Raw genomic sequence first — 17488 nt, 5'->3', positions numbered from 1 at the left:
TGATGGCCGGAGGAGGCGGAAGGAAAAACATCCAGCAAACAATTGCAAAAGTCAAGTCTGAGCAAGAAGGAGGGTGTGAGCGGGGGGTGGCCAAATCCGGTGGTATTCCTTGGAGACGCCAACAACAATGGCAGCAATATTTAATCATGCTTTGCTGAACCCGAACCGGTAGCGGGGGTCCTGACTTTGAGGAACCAGCCAAGGGGCTGTGGCTGACCTGATGGGATGAGACCCTGCACCCACCCAGGGCTGGGGTCAGTGTTCTCTGGCCTGGGCTGAGGATGAGCGCAAGAAGCTGTGGCCATAGCGGAGAAGGGGACAGAGAAGCTCTGGCAGCCCCTAAACACCGTGACCACAGGCTGGGATTGAGAGGACCAGGACAGTGGCTGACCAGGAGGGTTTGTGAGATGCAGTGGTGGTGGAAGCAGTCCGGCTCTCCATCGAGGCACAAAGGTGGCCTCGTGGACAAAAAAAGCACTTCTGCCACTGGCACCCTCTCCATCACCAAACAGGGTGGCACGTGGTTAGAGTCTGTCCCTTGCTGGGGTATCACCAGCTCTGAGCATGGGACCCTGCCTCTCACCTGATGCTCTTCTTGCGGGTTCACTTCCCCTCCTCAAAGCCCCCCAGACCACCTTGGGGTACCACCAGGCAGCGGATGCACAGTGCCCTCCCTGTGACCCCCCATCTCCAACCCCTGCCTGAGACCAGTCAATGAAGCGCTCAATCCTCTTCCCCTGAGCCACCCCCTGCCCTGCACAGCCCCAGCGCAGGCTCAAGGGGGTCAGCGGCTCCCCCGGGACCCCCACGCTAAGGACGGAGGCGCTGGTCCCGGGACAGTGGTGAGCTGCACCCCCCCGCTCTGAACCCAGCCGCGGCAGCCGGGGAAGCCCTTCCCGGGGGTGGGACCACGGGAAGCCCCGCCCTTCCCCCGGTGCCCCCCCGCTCCCGCCCCGCCGTCTTCTACCCTCCGCGGGGCCGCGTTGCCGTAGAGCGGTTGTTGGTGCCGGCCTGAGCGGAGCGGCGGGAGCAGAGCTACGGCAGCGCCGGGACAAGAGTGCCCGGGGGCCATGGACGGGCGGGCAGTGCTGATCCACGCGCTGCTGGCGGCAGGTACGGACACGAGCGGCGGCGTCCTGGGCACGGGTTTGGGTGTCCCGGGCACGGGCAGCGTGGCTCTGGGTAAGGGGTCCCGGTGCGGGGCGTGGGCAACGCAGTCCCAGTACCGGACGTGCTTGGGGAGCGTGGTCGTGTGAGACGCGGTCCCGGTTACGGATTAGCGGGTCGCTGGCACAGGCAGCTTGGCCCCAGCGCCGGACACATGTCTGTGCGGAGTCCTGGGCTATGCGGGCAGCTCTCCGGTCCCGGGTGGGAGCTCCCAGTCCCGGGGAGCGCGGTCCCAGTCCCTGTCGCGGGTGAGGTGTCCCGGGCACAGGCATCCTGCCCAGACTGACCGCGCTCCCTCCCGCAGTGTGCTCGGCGGCGGCGGGCGGGCTGAGCCGGGACGAGCTCCACAACGAGGTGCTGCACAAGGGAGGCGAAGCGCCCGTCCCGGCTACGGCTCCGCTGCTCGGCGGTAGCCCGGAGAAGGAGAGCGGCGGAGCGGCCTCGGGGGACGAGCTCAGCGAGCTGCCGAGAGGTACGGGCGGGCGGGAATAGGGAGCGGGACGGTGGGTCCCGGGGAGGGTCCGGAGGGACAGGCGGGATTTAGGACGGGCAACCGGGCTCCGGCAGCTCCTGGCCTTTCTCCGGAGCTGTGGGTGTCCCCGAGGTCCCCGGCACAGGGGTCCCGAGGTTTCCCGGTTCCGTAGCTCCGCGGCAGGAGAGCACGGCAGCCCCTGCGCAGCCCTGTGGGCAAGCGCTGCTGCCCCGGTGGGGACCGCGGTGACTCACCCGCCGCCCACACCGGGCTGCTCCTCATACCGGGGCAGGGCCAGGCAGCGGCGGGCCCTGCGCGGGGACTGGGCTGTTCTGTCCGTCCGTCCGTTCTGCTCGCCGGGCGCTCGCTTGGCTTCTCTGCCCCGGCTCGGACCGAGAGTGCCTCAGGCGCTGCCAGTGGGGCTCGTCTGATTTGGGTGACCTGTACCTGAGCCTTGCACGTGATAAGCTGAGGCCAGTGACCTGGCAGCAGGAAGAGCAGTTTCTGCCCCACACAGTTTGTTCTCCCTTTTTTCCCACGTTTTTCTTTGCTTTCTGGCTGTGCCGTCAGACTGTGAGAAGCACCCCAGCAAAACCAAGCTTGCATCCAACGGAATGCAGCCCCTTGAGAAAGGCTGTTACCCCTCATGCTGGGGTGAGATGCTGCAGCCTGCGTTTCTATGCATCCCTCAAGGAGGGGACCCTGTCCTAGAGCCAGGGGTTTGGGATGTGTGGGCTGACCTTGGTCTGTGGGACAGGCTGCAGGCATGGGGGATGTTTGGTTATGGAGACCGCAGCCTCTCAGAGCGCTTTCTTGATGTCTTGAGCTGAGTTTTGGTCAGGAAAAAATCTGGTTTTTTTTTCTGCCAAAAGCACCTTCTCTTTGTGCCACAACTCCCAGGATGTTTAAGCAGGGGGAGAGCAGCAGCATCACCCTGCCCCCCCCCCCCCCCCCCGGACCGCAGCAGTTTTTCTACCAGCAAGATCTTCCACATCTTCCCTGTCTGTCCTAAGGGAGAGGCTATGCGGTGGTGACAGTGGAGGTGGCTGGGGGGGGGGGGAGGGGGGGGTTAGCAGCACTGTGTGTCTGTTGAGATAACCCCCAGGCGAGGGGATGGGGCCTTACCCGGATCCGGAGGTTTCTCCAAGCCACAGAATTTCCTGGAGTATCAGTTTTCTACAGGCATAATGTGGAGGATGTTGAAATTGAGAAATAACTTTGCTAGGTATGCAGCCGTGTGCTCCAGCACCTGGTTACGTCAGGAGGTGGCTGAGGAGGAACTGGGCAGGTTACAACTCGCTGGTTGGGCTCAGCCACCCTCAGTTCATGTTTCCCTGGGCTCACTGGAGTTAAGTGCTGTGGTTCAGCAGGAGCCCAAAAGTCACTCCTGGAGCATGAGTGCTCTCCAGCATCTTGGTATCCTGCGAGATCAAGCTGGGGGCTGAATTTTTGGGCACATCCAAAGAACTATTCCAGTAACATGGCTGGTTTCGGTCCATGTCCAGACAAGGTGCTTGTGCTCCTTGTGTTGGTCCCCACCAGCCCAGCAGGGAGCTGGCCTTGCACAAAAGCTACTGGTCCCTGCACTGCAATTAAAACATACCTTTGTCATTCCTGGGAATGCTGCCCTTGTCATCTCTGGCTCTGGAAAGCCAAAACTTAAGCCATTGCTCTCTTGATCCTGCTCTGGGTGTGCAAGGCATCCTTGTACCCACAGGGAGGAGAGTCCATTAGAGCCATGAATAGGGTCTTACAAAAGACTGCGCTCATCGGGGGAATAAAAGCCAGATAAAGAGGCAATTAGCGATTTTCTGTGTTCAGTGGAAACTGGTGCATATAATAGCAACATTTGAGATACATAAAGCTCTGTTTGCCCTCCCCCCAGCCTGATTCCTTTCTTTCCTTGAGAATTGTCCTTATGAATGGGAAAGGCCATGATATTTGGAAAGAAAACCCTCTGCTTGGGGGCAGATCACTGCACAAAGGGCTGCCGGAGTGCCAGGGCTCAGCTGGTTTGCTGCTCTGTCTTCCCTTTGGCTGACACACGGAGGTGATCTGACTGCTGCTTTCTCCTTCCCAAATTGTTTTCCAGTTGCTTTCCTGTCGAAGCCTGAAGGCCTGGTTACTCCCAAGAAAAAAGGGAACGGGAATAAAAGAAGAAAAGGCAAAGGCCAGGGGAAGAAGAGGGACCCGTGCCTGCGGAAGTACAAGGATTTCTGTATTCACGGCGAATGCAAATACATCCGAGAGCTGGGAGCTCCCTCCTGCATGTGAGTTGCTGGCGTGTGCGTGTGCGGGGGGAGCCTTAGTCACGGTTCCTTCAATTCTCCAGGCCAGGCAGAGGAAGAGCAGAGGAGATATTTTTAGTGCATGTTCCATGTCCATGCAGGGACGGCTCTGACATGGCCCCTTCCTTGTGCTTCTTGAGCAATGTCCATCCCCCATCAAAATCCATCGTGGATGTAGTCTCAGCATTCCCCAAGCTCTGCCTGAGCTGCTGCAGGAGACCTGTGGCAGTGGGCTCAGATGATGGTGAGCAGGGGCTGGGGTCTTGTAGCCGAAGTCTTCTGCAGGTCTAGTTTATGAGAACCCCATCCGGATTCTGTAACCCCATGTCCTTGCTGCTGCCAGCCCTGGCTGGGAGCTAATGACCCCCATGGCTGTCAGGGTGTACTGCTGCAGGCAGGAGGAGCATCTCTGCCATGGCACCAGCAAGGATTGGAGGTAGCACCTCTGGGGACTGTCTGCCAAAGCCATGCCCAAGCCATCCCTTAGTTCTGGTGGACAGAGCTGTGTATTCCCATCCCCTTTTGCCTCCTTGGGGTTGCAGGTACAGGGCAGGGACTAGACAAGGCAAGTGGAGAAGTTTGCCTGCTGCTGTGAAGGACCCAGTATTGCTGCTGTGGGAAATAGCCAGGGGTGCATGTTTGATCCCCACTGATGTGGGCAGGAATTAAGCTGGCAGATACATAAGAGGCTTTGTTCTTTGCTATCAATCCTGTGAACCACCCAGCCCTGCGCCTGGAGCCCAGGCAAGATAATAGCTCCCTGACTTATGGTGCCCACAAGATGTTGTGCCCAGCAATCTGCGGGGATCAGGCTCCACAGGGATCAGGCTCCACATAGCTCCTTGAACCGCTTAGTTTCTCTCTGCCTGAAAGCTGTCATGAAGTTGGGCCCTCGCACAGGGGGTTCGGGACTGCCAGCAAGAGGAGATCTCTGCTGGCTCAGCTTGGGTTGGGGACCCAGAGCCATGTGGGGTGCAGCACCCCCTGCCTGGGATGGTGTTCCTTCCCAGATCCCTGGGGTTGGAAGAGGACCTGGGAAAGCAGGGAGGCTCTAGGGGCCGGATGGGGCTTTCCAGTCTGGTGGCCCATCCCTGGATGACCTCTTCCCAGAGCCACCATGGGTTCTAAGGTACAGAGACCTGTCCCCTTCGATTATGAGGCCTCATGTTGGCTGGTCTCACTTGGTTGTGGCTGCTCTTGGTGGCTGTCTGCCCATGCCACAGGGTCTCCTTGATCATTGCTTCCTTGGGCTGTGGGGTGGGTGAGGATGGTGCCAGGCTGGGTCCTGTACATCTGCCTTGTGCCCAGCCCTGCTGCTGTGGTTGGGAGGTGACGTGGCATGTGGTGGTGTCGTGAGCCAGGAGGGTTGTGCTCAGACCCTGTCTTGGAGATCAGCTTGAGGGTCAGTGGCAGCGGATATAGAGATATCTATATCTGGTCGCATCAGTGCACTTGGACTCCCAGCCAGGGTTGGCAGCTCCAGCCCTGCTGGGGACTGTTATTTCTGTTCTATGAGTAACCTCCTGAGTCTGCAGGGAGGTGGCACCTCTCTGGCTGGCAGGGTGCGCAGGGACATCCTGCTCCGAGGGAAGATCTGAGCTCTGGTTTGGCTGCCTCTCTGCTCCCTTGTATGGGACTTCCTGCTTCCAAAGGTAGTCTGCGCAGCCTCACTCTGCCTTGGGATGATTGGAAGGACCATACACGCTGGTGGATTCTACTGTGGGGAGTTCAACCTTTCTAGAAGTCTTCATGGGGTGCTTGGGGCAGGAGAAAAGTTACTGGAGTTGATGGTGACACTAGCTCAGGCCAGGGGGACCAGGGAGAATGGGTAATGTGTTGTTTAGGGCTAAGCAAAGAGGTAGCTTTTTTCCATAAGGGCGTGAGGCACTCAATGACCTTCTGTTCTTGGTGATGACCAGCCTTTAATGCTGTTCTTCTCCTCCAGATGCCAGCCAGGATATCACGGAGAGAGATGCCATGGCCTCTCGCTGCCTGTGGAGCACCCCCCCAGTGCATACGACCACACCACAGCACTGGCTGTTGTTGCTGTTGTCCTCTCCTCCCTGTGTCTTGTCATCATTGCAGCCCTGCTGATGCTCAGGTAAGTGGGATGGGGCTGAGCTGTTGGATCTGCATCCCTGGGAAGACCACATGGAGGGGAGGGTGGCAGGGACACCTCCATGACCTGAGTATCTCTGCTTGGCCTCACAGGTGTCACAAGAGGGGTGTCTACGATGTAGAGAGCGAAGAGAAAATCAAGCTGGGCATCACTGTGAATCACTGAGGATGCCGGGTGCTGGCGAGGTGAGCCCCTGGCTGGATATGAGGCAGTGGTGTGGCTGGGAATCTGCTTGCCCATGCTGGCTGGGGCCACTGTGTGGATCCTGTGCCAGAGCCAGGCAAGAGTTGAAGGCAGTATAAGCCTGGAGAAGCAGCTCACTGGATTTGGCCTGAGAGTCTGGGGTGCAATGTGGGGCTCTAGCCCTTCTTCCTCCTCTTCTGCTCAAGCCCTTGTCCCCTGACAGCCCTGCCACCATCACCTCCTTTCAAACATTAAGTCCCTGCTTTGCCCTGTCTCTGCATGCTCTGGGGACATTTGGCAGTGGGGGGAAGATGCTTCTGGTTTGTTTTTTTTTCCCACCCTGTTCTGCTCCCTCTCTGACCCTCTGAGTCACTTCCGCTCTTTAGATATTGCCTCTGTTTTTATATATAGAAAAAACCCTTCCTTTTCACTCCTACTCCTACTCTGCTTATTACTTGCACCAATGCAATGCCTTGCAGCTGGGTATGGGGATCTTGCTGCCAGCCCCATGTGACATTGCTCTGGCTGGGTGGTGGCCCCATGGCTGGGTGCTGGACAGCTTACAGACTTCCTCTGCTCTGGTCCAAGCCCTGACGTTAGATGTGCCCATACAGATCACAGCTACTTCTCTTTTCTTAAACAAAAAGGAAAAACTTTGTTCTTTGTAGGGATGAGGTAATGCCTTCAAAGAATTTCTGTCATGTTGGTAACAATGCTGGGGGTGGGAATTTTTAGGTGTTTATCAGAGCTATTTTGAGGAAGGGGATTCAGCACAAGGCTTTTCATGTGTCCCCTCTGCCCTGGGGATTATTGAGGTGAATGTGCCCGGGGGCAAAGTGCTGTGGTCCCTTGGAAGGGCAGTGTGGTGAGATGCTTAGCCACTGATCCCCTGGCAATCTGGCTCCCATCCTCCTCAGCCCAGCATGGCAAGGCAGCGAGTGCCTTCTGCTGCGGTTGCTGTGGGTGCATGGGCTCTCCTGAAGTGCGATGAACACCTTCCCACCACACAGGAACTGCCCTGGGCAGTGTTGTGAGCTGCTCTGCTTTGTCTTGCAGGGGTCGGCACTAATGCACTTCTACCTCCTGGAAGAGGCGAGAGCCACAGAGCCAGCGCTATCCCTGGGTGCTGGCTGGAGCAGCAGGGCAGCATCTGCTCTGGGGCTGCTCCAGCAGCGGTGTCACTGCAGGGAGCTCCGTGGCCTCCCGCGGGGATGGAGCTCGGAGAGGTGCTCGCTGGCTGCATGGAGCAGGAGGGACGGGCCGGCGGCAGCTCTCCATGTGCTGCGGTGCACACCAAGAACAAGCTGTGAAAGGAGGAGAGCGGGCTCGGGGCTTGCTGCGGCGCAGGAGGGGCGGGAGGGTAACAGCTATTTAACAAGAGATTTTTCATTTTAAATTATATATTTATTTTAGATAAACTGTACATAGTATTTATATTTATTGTAGGTCTGGCCCCTGCATCTTTCATGTAGGTCAAGGTGACCGGGTCAGACCTCCCTTATTTTTTAAGTGCAATGTTAATATTCTAATAAATAACACTTTGTTACAAACACTTGTGTTGTTCATTTAACAATGGAGTTGGAAAGAAATTGGAACTCTGAAGACCAGTGCGGATCTGCAAACAGTGCAGATCCTGAGTGCATGGCAGGAGGTGCTGGGCTGGCTAGTGGCATGCTGGGGTGCAGCAGAGCAGTGTGGTACCAAGGCGCTGGTGGCAGTGGCTGTCCTGCAGCCACACCACTCCCATCTGTGTTTCTTTTGCATCTTTGACAGCTGATGCCCTGTGAGGGATGTGATTTCTTGGTGTCTGCTCACCAGCAGGTGTAAGTGAAGCCTTTCTGGTCACCAGTTCATCCAAATGGGACCAATTCCTAGTTTTGAGCGGTTCCTGGGTAATTGCAGCCTCTGGGGCTGGGGTCTTTCGAGCAAGCATCATTTCAGATGGTGGGTCAGGACTGACTCCTGACTTTGCAGTAAAAATAACCCCTGAAACCACTTCTTTCCTCTTCCCCCATCTTCCCCGGGGGACCTGAGATCAGGGTAAGATGCTGTCTCTTGAAGCAGAGAGAGGACTTCCCCCTGCAGGAAACCTGCTTTCATCCAGCCCCTTTCCCTTCAGCAGATGTCAAACTTTAGTTTTCAAAGGGAAGTGCTAAGCTACTGCTTTCCATTCCTTCTCCTTACAGTGTGCACTAAAGCTGGGGAGTAGCTTGCAGAGCTTTTTGGCCTGACTTAGCCAAAATTCAGCTCTGGTAAAGCCTGAAATAAGCTTTATGCCCACTGGAGGAGGGGTTGCTTGGGAAGCTAGCGCATAGGTTCATCCCTCTTGTGCAGTCAGTAAGATTCGCAGCAGCAAAGCCCAGGGCATGGGAATGCAGCAATACTTTGGCATTCTAGTGCTTCACAAGATAGAAGGGCTAAAGTACATGGCTTAGGTAGGTTGGGAAGCAGGTGACTGACAGTGGGCACCCTTTTGTGTTATCACCTGGAGAGTAAAAGCTGCTGCAGTGGCTTGAGTCTTGGAGCCAGGGAATCAATTTATTGGCTCTGAACCTTCATGCTGTGGGAGGGCCAGTTTAATCAGAGACTCCAAACTTTGGTTTTTTTCAACGTATTAAGCAAATAATGCCACTCTATGTACGAGGCCATTCTGCTCCAGGGCATCTGGCTGTGTTCTTCCCTTGCTGTGCTGCTGCTGCTGCCCTTCCTGGAGCCACTCCTGCTCCAGCCTTGCTGCCTTCCAGCTGTTCATGGTGGGCAGCTCTGCATGCCTGAGGCTCCACACCACCCCAGCAGGCACAGGGAGAGCTCTGCTCTGCAGGCAGCTGCCCTTTGCCCTGCAAGGACGTGTTCTGACCCACTTTGCTCCTCTATGGGCTGGGCTACCCACAGGTAATTTAACAAGCCAAGAGATGGGAAACGTGTTTTGGAGATACAGGCACTGGGGAGCTGGGTGGATCCATGGGCTGGCTCCCTCCGCCCCACTAGACTGGGAAAGGTTGACAGTCCTATGGATGTTCTCTTCCTAGCTAAGGCAGAGATGAAGCCCATGGGGCAGCTCCCTGGTACGGCTGCACCTGTGGCCACGGACAGGAGGTGTCTCAGCGCCCGACTGGGGTGTGCAGAGCTCTGCCCTGCCCAGCGCCCATGCACCGCAGGGCAGCCCAGGCGGCTCGCTTCACCATGCGCGCAGGAACAGGGTGCCAGGAACGTGGCCTGCACCACCCCGCTGCCGCAGCGCCGGGCCAAGCTGAGCGCGGGAGGGGCTCCCGGCGAAGGCAGGGGGAGCCTCCAGCAGCCCGGCCCTTCACCCCCCTCCGGGCACGCACCCGGGACCGTGATCACGTCACCAACTGCTGCACCCCCCCACTCCACGGTCCAGCCCCGCTGCTGCCTCGGACACCGACCCCAAGCTGCGACCTCCAGCACCCCCCTCAGCGCCCCTCGCTGCCGCCACCGGCACCGGCACCCGCCCCGGAGCAGCCCCGGAGCCCGGGCACGGTAACCTGCGCTCCGCCCCGCGCATGCGCAGCAGGACGCGCTGCCGGGACTCCCAACCGCGCAGGCGCCGTGCGCAGACAAGATGGCAGCGCCCGTGGACCTGGAGCTCAAGAAGGTAGGAGCCCCACCGCGGTGGCTGGCGGCTCCGCGCCGCGTTCCGCGCAGTGCCTCTCCGGGCTCCTTCTCCCCTGCACACCCCGCGCGTTCGGCACCCGCCGCCCGGCTTTATCTGTGCGGGGCCGGCGGGCCGCGGCCTGTGAGAGCCGCCCCTGATGGCCGTTGCTCTTTCCCCCTACCCAGGCTTTCACGGAGCTGCAGGCGAAGGTGATAGACACGCAGCAGAAGGTGAAGCTGGCCGACATCCAGATCGAGCAGCTCACCAAGACGAAGAAGCACGCACACCTCACCGACACCGAGGTCATGATGCTGGTGGACGAGACCCGCATGTACGAGGGCGTGGGGCGGATGTGAGTACCTGTGGCTGCGGCTCCCTCCTGTGCCAGGAGCGGCTGCTCGGGAGGACCCGGTTCTGCGGTGGAGCGGGGTGGTGGTTACAGCCCTGTGCACAGGGACAGGGCAGTCTCTGCGTGTAAGAGGCCCCTAGGCTGCTGCTTGGGCAGCTCTTCTCTCTATGAAGAACACGCCAGGTTTTCCTCAGTGTGTTCATTTATTTCATTTCCCCCTATCTTTCAATTATAGCAATCTGTTTGGGAATGCAGTGAGACTGACTGGGGTTTAGCTCTTGGAGTTAGCTACTGACTGCCTCGAAGGAGGACTGTTATAAATGTTATTGGCTTTTTGTGGGTTTATTCCTGGCCACGATGGTCTTGTCTGGCACCTCTGGGAAGTCTGTAACCTACACTAGCAGATCAGCATTGTAACGAAAGCCAACATTGGTGAGAAGACTTTCAGAGATCTGTCCAGCTTCAATCATTTCCAATGTAGTTTACGTGAGATTCCTTGAAAAAAGCTTGTGCACAGTTCATGTGCTCAGGACTTTGCTTCCAGAAATGTTCTACAGAAATTTCATTTGCAGTATCATCCGGAGAATGAATCTAATGCATGTTGCCTGGGTTTTTTATACTCTTGGAAGAGAGCACAAAGCTCTTATGGATAGTCCTTAAAGATGTGCTTCGATGTGTTGGATGACTGTCAAGAGAAATACCTTTGACCAGAAGTAACGTGTTTTGGTCAATTTCTACAATATACTTATTTTTGACAATGTCAGCCTCTGATAGAAGACCCTACAAAGTGGTTTCAAATCTGAGACATGGGCTTACTTGGTAAATATCACACTAGATTTTTAATTGGAGATTACTGTGGTTATTCTCTTGAGTTTCTTGTGAGTTGGGTAACAGTGATGACTCTGCTCAGCTCAGGATGTGGTTTTGCAAGACTAAATCTTCCCTGTATCCTGCCAGAAAGGGTGATGGTATCGACCTCTTCCCCACCTTCTGTTTACTTCATCTTCTTGTGCCAAAGCGGGTGATCACAGGGCCAAGCAGTGAGCCAGGTCAGACCACAAGTGCCCTGATCCATCAGATCATGCAATCTTCAGATGGAGCTGTAGGGAGGTAGCAGGACTGGGCAGCCAGACTAGTCTGTAGCTTGTCCTTAGCTGTGAGTTGTCAGATGAGGTTGTCCCCAGGCTAATGGAGTTCTTTGGAGTGACAGTCTCCTTCTTGGCTCACCTGCATTTTCCCATGCAGGTGAATTAAATGTGGGGTTTGTTTGGGGATGCTAGTGACTGGTACCTTAAAAGGAGATAGATAGATTTTGGTCCCTTGAAAGAGGTGACTGATTTGACCCGGGCAGGCTGTAGGCGTATGGAACAGTCATGTTTGGAGTAGTCATGAGACGACTCATAAGGGTTTTTTTCTGTTTGGTTTTATCACAGAGCCGACAAAGAGTAGAAGATAATTACAGAGTCAATGATTTTTTTAAACCTGCTTTAAAATCCAAAAGTGCAGAATATTTCTCCTGTATGGGGAATTCCCTCAAGATACCTTAAAAATGAGTGTATTATCATAAAGTGATCCTGCTTGTGAATCAGATGCGAGTTGCAGATGCCGTTTCAGTGCTGGCTAAAATGCATTGTCCTGCTTCTGTCTCACACTTAGGAGTAAGAGATGCTTACCTTCTTTGTGTCCTAAGCAATATACTTCCTCTGTGCCTCTTCCTTTGCTCACCTTTCCATGACCAGGCAGGTGGCTTGGGCAGCTCTTGCTTGTCTGGGATGGCAGAGGCACCATCAGAAAAAATATTTGCATTATGATAGTGTTGAAAAGCCTTTCATGGCCCTTGTTGTCCTAGTTGCTATGCAAATACAGATTAAGAGAGTGTTCTTCCTCTGAATACTACTCATTGATATGGTATTTCTGTGAGCTCTGCCTGTTCTGTGCCATGGGGCTGAAGGCTGCCTTGCCAATTGGCAGCAATGCTCTTGTGTGATCCATGTCACTCCCTAGTGTGGAGAACAGGCATCAGAAACACAAGGTTCTTCCTGGAGGCCATTCCAGCTATTAACAGAGGATTCATTGCTGAAATCTGGGCTAGCAAAGCAGGCTAAAGCAGCTCTTGAGCAGGAGTTTAGATACCAGAATGCCCTTATTTTGTGTTCCACTGAAGACCAGAGGAGGTGGTCATGGTTCCTCTGGACATACAGGCCATGTTCTGTGAAGTGGAATTGCAGTTTTTAATTTGTTGGCTGCATTGGCTTGCATAGATATGGGGGTTCATCCACCAAAACAATATTTATGACGTCTCAGTTTCTTTTGCTTAGTGTAGTAAGCAAAGGTTAGAGCTCTAGTGGGCTTCAGTTATCCAGAAAGGGTGGGGGTCTGCATCAGTGTTAACTCTGATTGTCAGTGCTCTTCTGACAGCTTGCTTGAGTAGCTCCATTCTTTGAAATAAGTTTTGTGCTTCTATTTCTGTGCTCAACATTTTTTTCCTTCTCTTTTTTTTTTAATTTTTTTTTTTTTATTCTTTAACCCATTTAACCTGCTACTTAGACTCAGGCTTCTGATAGAGCTTCTCTGTTTCTTCTCCATCTTTGGTGGTTTCGGTTGTGTGCTAGTACATACACTTCTGTAGGATGAGATACTCCAGGCCTTTGTGGAATTTGAAGGCTTGTGGAATTTGAAGGCTTGAGGAACTATGGTGATGTGCATCTTGGGAGGAAGTCTGCCTAGTTCAGTACTTGCTTCTGCACTTCCTGGAAAGCAGTTGTGTGGTTTTTGTTCTTGGAACCCCTATCTTGAGCCTTTCGTTTCCCAGAGGCTTTCCAGGCACCACTGGTGAATGTGAAAGTCCACTTGTTGCTCCTCAACTTGGTGTCTCTTGGGTTTTCTTTTGGTCTTTTTTGTTAATATTGTAATGGGTTTAATATTGTAGTGGGTATAACATGCAGAGGCCTTACTGGCTTCCACATTTGGGGCTCAATTTACTTTTGTTATAGCTATTTTTGGCTTGACATGAGAAATGTCAGTGCCACATAGTATGAGATGATGAATTGCTGTGTACTGTACATATCCATGAGGCTGGGATATCATCTGAGTGGTGGCATCTTGCCAAATACATTTCAATTCTGTTACTTCATGCTCTTTTGAAAGGCCTGTTACGTAGCCTGAGACGCTACCACCATGCTGGACTTCTGCTTAAGCTATTTGTGAACTGATATCATCATCTTGCTTTGAGAGCTATGCTGAAAGTTTAAGCTTCAGAATTCTGTCTGAATATTTCAAACCTTTCACTTTACATTCTTTTAATCCATAACCTGGACATGATCCTTATTTACAGAAGAAAAACGTCTGGCACTTGTGCTAGGCACAGTGGGGAGCACATTGCAGTTCAGATAGTCAGTTTTGGTTTGATATTGCTTCATCATCAGTTTACTTCTACAAATGGGAGAACACTTACAAAAATAAAGTGTAAGAAAGCAAGAATTAAGCAAATACTGTAGCAGAACTTTATGTTCAAGGGTTTCTGCAAGTATAGTTTATTATTACAGCTATTACAGTCCCTATAAAATGACTTTGTGCAAGTGTAGTATTCTTTGGGGACAGCTTCAATAAGAAGATTTTGACTGTATTTTTTAATGGCAGTTCAGATTTTTGATGGCTGAATCATACACAAGTGAAACCCAAGAGAGGATTAAACATTCTTGACCGTTCCTGGGATTTAAGTACATTCCTGCTTTTACTGTACTTCTGGTTTTGTTTGTAAAGGAACCACCCCACCATAAACCCTTGTAAGCTCTTTCCTGGACCCCTGAAGACAGCAGTCACTACCTCAAGTTGCTCGCTGCAGCCACAGTAGCTGCATTTTTACTGTAAGTGTGTGTGTGAGATGGGTGGTGTTCTATCCCAGTAGCACGAATCACTGAGGATATGGTGGCTGTGCTGTGGTTCCTGCTTGCATTTCAAAAACCTCCCAGAGAATTGAAGGACACTCAAGGCTTAATCTTTATGGATCAGTTACCAACTATAGGCTGCCCTGTGAAATCGGAGCAGTTTCTCTGTTGCCATCTCCTTGGGCAAGGCTCTGTGCAGAGCTCAGTGCTGAAGCCCAGCTGCTGAGCGCTTAACAGGTGTTGAAGTACTTAAATGAATGCCAGGAACAAGCATGTTGCCATCGGCTTCTGCTCAATTTGTAGTTTATAAACTTGAAGCTTCACTATGTAGCCTTTTGGAAAAGGGAAGATTTTAGTTCCCCCAATACATATGGTGTGTGTAGGAAGTACAATCAGGCCCCCAACTGCAAAGGAAACAAAATTTGTGTCCAGCTGTTTGACCGCTGTTTATGCTGTATGTTGAACAAGACCAATATGTTCCTTTCTCTACGCATTTAATAAGGGTAGTGGTTCCACCCAGGGAAGTGGTGGACTCCCCATGCTGGCCACATAAACTCAGCTATCAGGGCGTTGGGACATCTAGTCTAGTCATGCTTTGCCTAGAAGAGTTGGACCAGATGATCCTTGAGGTTCTTTCCAGCCTGGGATTCTAGGATTCCATGAAGATGGGGGTGTTGGGATATGGTGATGAGGACTCAAAGGCTATATGGCATGACACATATGCGTAAGCCATAAGGTTTTCCATCACCCAGGTTTTTATTTCAGGCTTTTCTTGATTTTTGAGCTGCTCCCTTTTGCTGCAGCCTGAACAGTGTTCTTCACAGCAGACCTGTACAAGTTTGCAAGATCTTCTTAGAGAAGAAGATTTTTGCTTCTTAAAGCAACAATCACAACGATGCACACAAGGGTAACACATACACATGCCTTTGACTCGAGCAGTGAAGTAAGGGGCAACAGTCGTCATCTGGCTGATCAAGAGTGTTAGAAGAGAACAGCTGGACAGAGGGATACATGGCTGACAGTAGTGGGATACTGGGATTCTGGACTTCTGTCATCTGTTCTGAATGAGAAAGGAGCTTGTTCTCTTAGGCAAAGCTCCTTTTCCAACTTGACATCTTCTGATGTCTCAGACATGATCCTTTGCCCTTCCCCCACTTAATTCTTCATCTTATTCCTGCTCATTTGTAATCTCCTGGTTATCTTGGTCCAGTTATAGCTCTCCTGCCCTGCTACTGTACATAATTTCTCCATGCAGTACTGAAATGTCAGAGAAGAAAATACTTCCATGGCATGCATGCAAGATGTGTGTGTGCCCAGGTTTAGGAAACAAAATCAGCTTTATACAGAGAAATTATGTGGAGTGGATGCATCTGGTAAGTCAGCATTTGTCAAATGTAGAAACGACAGAAAAAAGTCTTACAATAAGAATAATAGCTAATTTAAAGTGTTTTACAAACACTAAAGTAGAACAGGAGGAAAGCAATCCTGTGGGGTGAGAGTGCTGCTTTACATGAGTTTAATACAGCCACTCAAGAACCAAAGTGCTGAACTCAGGAATGCTACAACTGCTGTTTAGAGTTTTTACTTTTGTTTTCTCCAGAACTATTTGCTGAATTAACAAAAAACTATTTCTGAATTAACAGAGTGTTTCAGCTGGTTTAGGAAAAAAAAGAATTAAAAAATAAAAATAAATCAGGCTTTCTGAGGAGAAACAATTTCCCAAAACAACATCAGCCTTTTCAGTCCACAAATGCTGATTCCAAAAAGTTTGTTCTTACTGATTAGGAAACAACAGTGTGATTATTTTAGTGCAGCTAATTTAACCCCAGCATCCAGAAATATCCCTGTATAGTGTTATGCTCGAGTTCTTTTGACTTGGTTATCTTTACATCCACTTCTGTGGGGTTTGCTGTGTTGCTTTTTGATGCCTTGTTGTAGCAGGATTTGGGATGCACAGAAGCCAAGGCTCTACTATGTAACAATCAAAAGCCAGTTACTGCGTCTTCCTCCTCACTCTGCATTTCATAGAATGGTTTACGTCGGAAGGGACCTTAAAACTCGTCCAGTGCAGTCCCCAGCCATGGGTGGAGACACCTTCCACTAGAGCAGCTTGCTCCAAGCCCCTGTGTCCATCCTGGCCTTGAACACTGCCAGGGATGGGGCAGCCACAGCTTCTCTGGGCACCCTGTGCTAGCACCTCAGCACCCTCACAGGGAAGAGCTTCTGCCTAAGAGCTCATCTCAGTCTCCCCTCTGGCAGGTTAAAGCCATTCCCCTTGTCCTGTCCATACAGGCCCTTGTCCAAAGCCCCTCTCCAGGTTTCCTGCAGCCCCTTTAGGCACTGGAGCTGCTCTAAGGTCTCCCCTTAAGGAGCCTTCTCTCCTCCAGGCTGACCCAACCCAACTCTCTCAGCCTGGCTCCAGAGCAGAGCTGCTCCAGCCCTTGCAGCATCTCTGTGGCCTCCTCTGGACTCGCTCCAACAGCTCCATGTCCCTGTGGTGCTGTTGCCCCAGAGTTGGATCAGGACTGCAGGGGGAAGTCTGCCCAGAGTGTGGCAGAGGGGGAGAATTCCCTGCCTCGATCTGCTGCTCACACTCTGGGGATGCAGCCCAGCACACAATTGCACTGTTTGCTGCATGGTTTGAATCTCCAGCATTCTTCATTCCTGTATGATAGAGTGGGGACATTTGCTTGCCTTTTTTTTGTGTGTGTGTGAGTTTTGTGTTGTGGGTTTTGTTTTTTTTTTTGTTTTTTTGTTTTCTTTTTTTTAATTCCCATTGTATCATTTGAACCTTCCAAGAGAATTGGTGATGTTCTTTAAAAGCAGACCACAGTATTAGTTTATTATTTTGGGTTGTGCTATATTTAATACACACTTAGAGGTATATTCCTGCTTTTTTTTTTTAAGAACCAAGCATGAACAATGGTATAAATCTACCCTCTAGTTAAGTGTCTGGCAATGCAGAAACTGCTGTGTTACTATCTTGGCTTGAGGTAATGTAATATGCTGCAGCTATTGACAGATCAAAAAAAACAGTGAAAACTCAATGTAAACACGGCCTGAAGTGCAGAACAAACTCCTCTGCCTCTCAGCAGGCAGATGGATGTGCTGGGCTAGCCCCTGGAGAGGTTTGAGGAAGCAAACAATGTGGCACTTCTTGTTCCCTTCCTTTAGCTCCTTAGAGTAAATAGGTTTATGGCTTACAAATGTTCATCTGAGTAAAAGTTACCCTTATTGTGGCCTACATAAGACGTGGTTTGGACTGCTTCCAGTGCCACTAATCCTGATCTCTGTGTGTGCTCCAGTGTTGTCATCCTGAGTTTGCACAGGTTCTGCTGCCTACCAGAGATGCTGCCAGCATGCTTCAATCCATGTCTCCTTCCCAAACAGCTCCGGGTGCATGACTA

At 52.2% G+C, this 17488-nt stretch overlaps 2 protein-coding genes across 4 annotated transcripts in view; both read left to right on the top strand.

The window, feature by feature from the left end:
* The first annotated feature begins 1008 nt into the window (after window positions 1-1008).
* HBEGF (heparin binding EGF like growth factor) lies at window positions 1009-7779 on the top strand. The gene is made up of 6 exons (XM_061456503.1): window positions 1009-1113; window positions 1472-1639; window positions 3732-3909; window positions 5873-6028; window positions 6139-6231; window positions 7286-7779. The coding sequence occupies exons 1-5, from the start codon at window positions 1071-1073 to the stop codon at window positions 6209-6211; spliced, it is 618 nt and encodes a 205-aa protein (XP_061312487.1). The 5' UTR covers window positions 1009-1070; the 3' UTR covers window positions 6212-6231; window positions 7286-7779.
* A 1942-nt stretch (window positions 7780-9721) lies between these two features.
* PFDN1 (prefoldin subunit 1) overlaps window positions 9722-17488 on the top strand; it is a 32071-nt gene continuing 24304 nt past the window's right edge. For 2 of the 3 annotated variants that reach the window (XM_061456502.1, XM_061456501.1), the window contains exons 1-2: window positions 9798-9845; window positions 10031-10197. In XM_061456502.1, the coding sequence (XP_061312486.1) occupies window positions 9813-9845; window positions 10031-10197 (200 nt within the window). In that variant the 5' untranslated portion in view covers window positions 9798-9812. Of the gene's footprint in view, window positions 9846-10030; window positions 10198-17488 lie in introns of all 3 variants that reach the window. The other variant, XM_061456500.1, reaches the window with a different exon arrangement.

This window comes from Pezoporus flaviventris, unplaced genomic scaffold, assembly GCF_033815535.1.
Source record: "Pezoporus flaviventris isolate CSIRO_AGI_PZ_B2104156 unplaced genomic scaffold, CSIRO_AGI_Pfla_v1 ptg000023l, whole genome shotgun sequence".
Lineage (NCBI taxonomy): Eukaryota > Metazoa > Chordata > Aves > Psittaciformes > Psittacidae > Pezoporus > Pezoporus flaviventris.
The sequence above is the reverse complement of the archived record's forward strand: the minus strand, read 5'-3'. Positions and strand labels throughout refer to the sequence as shown.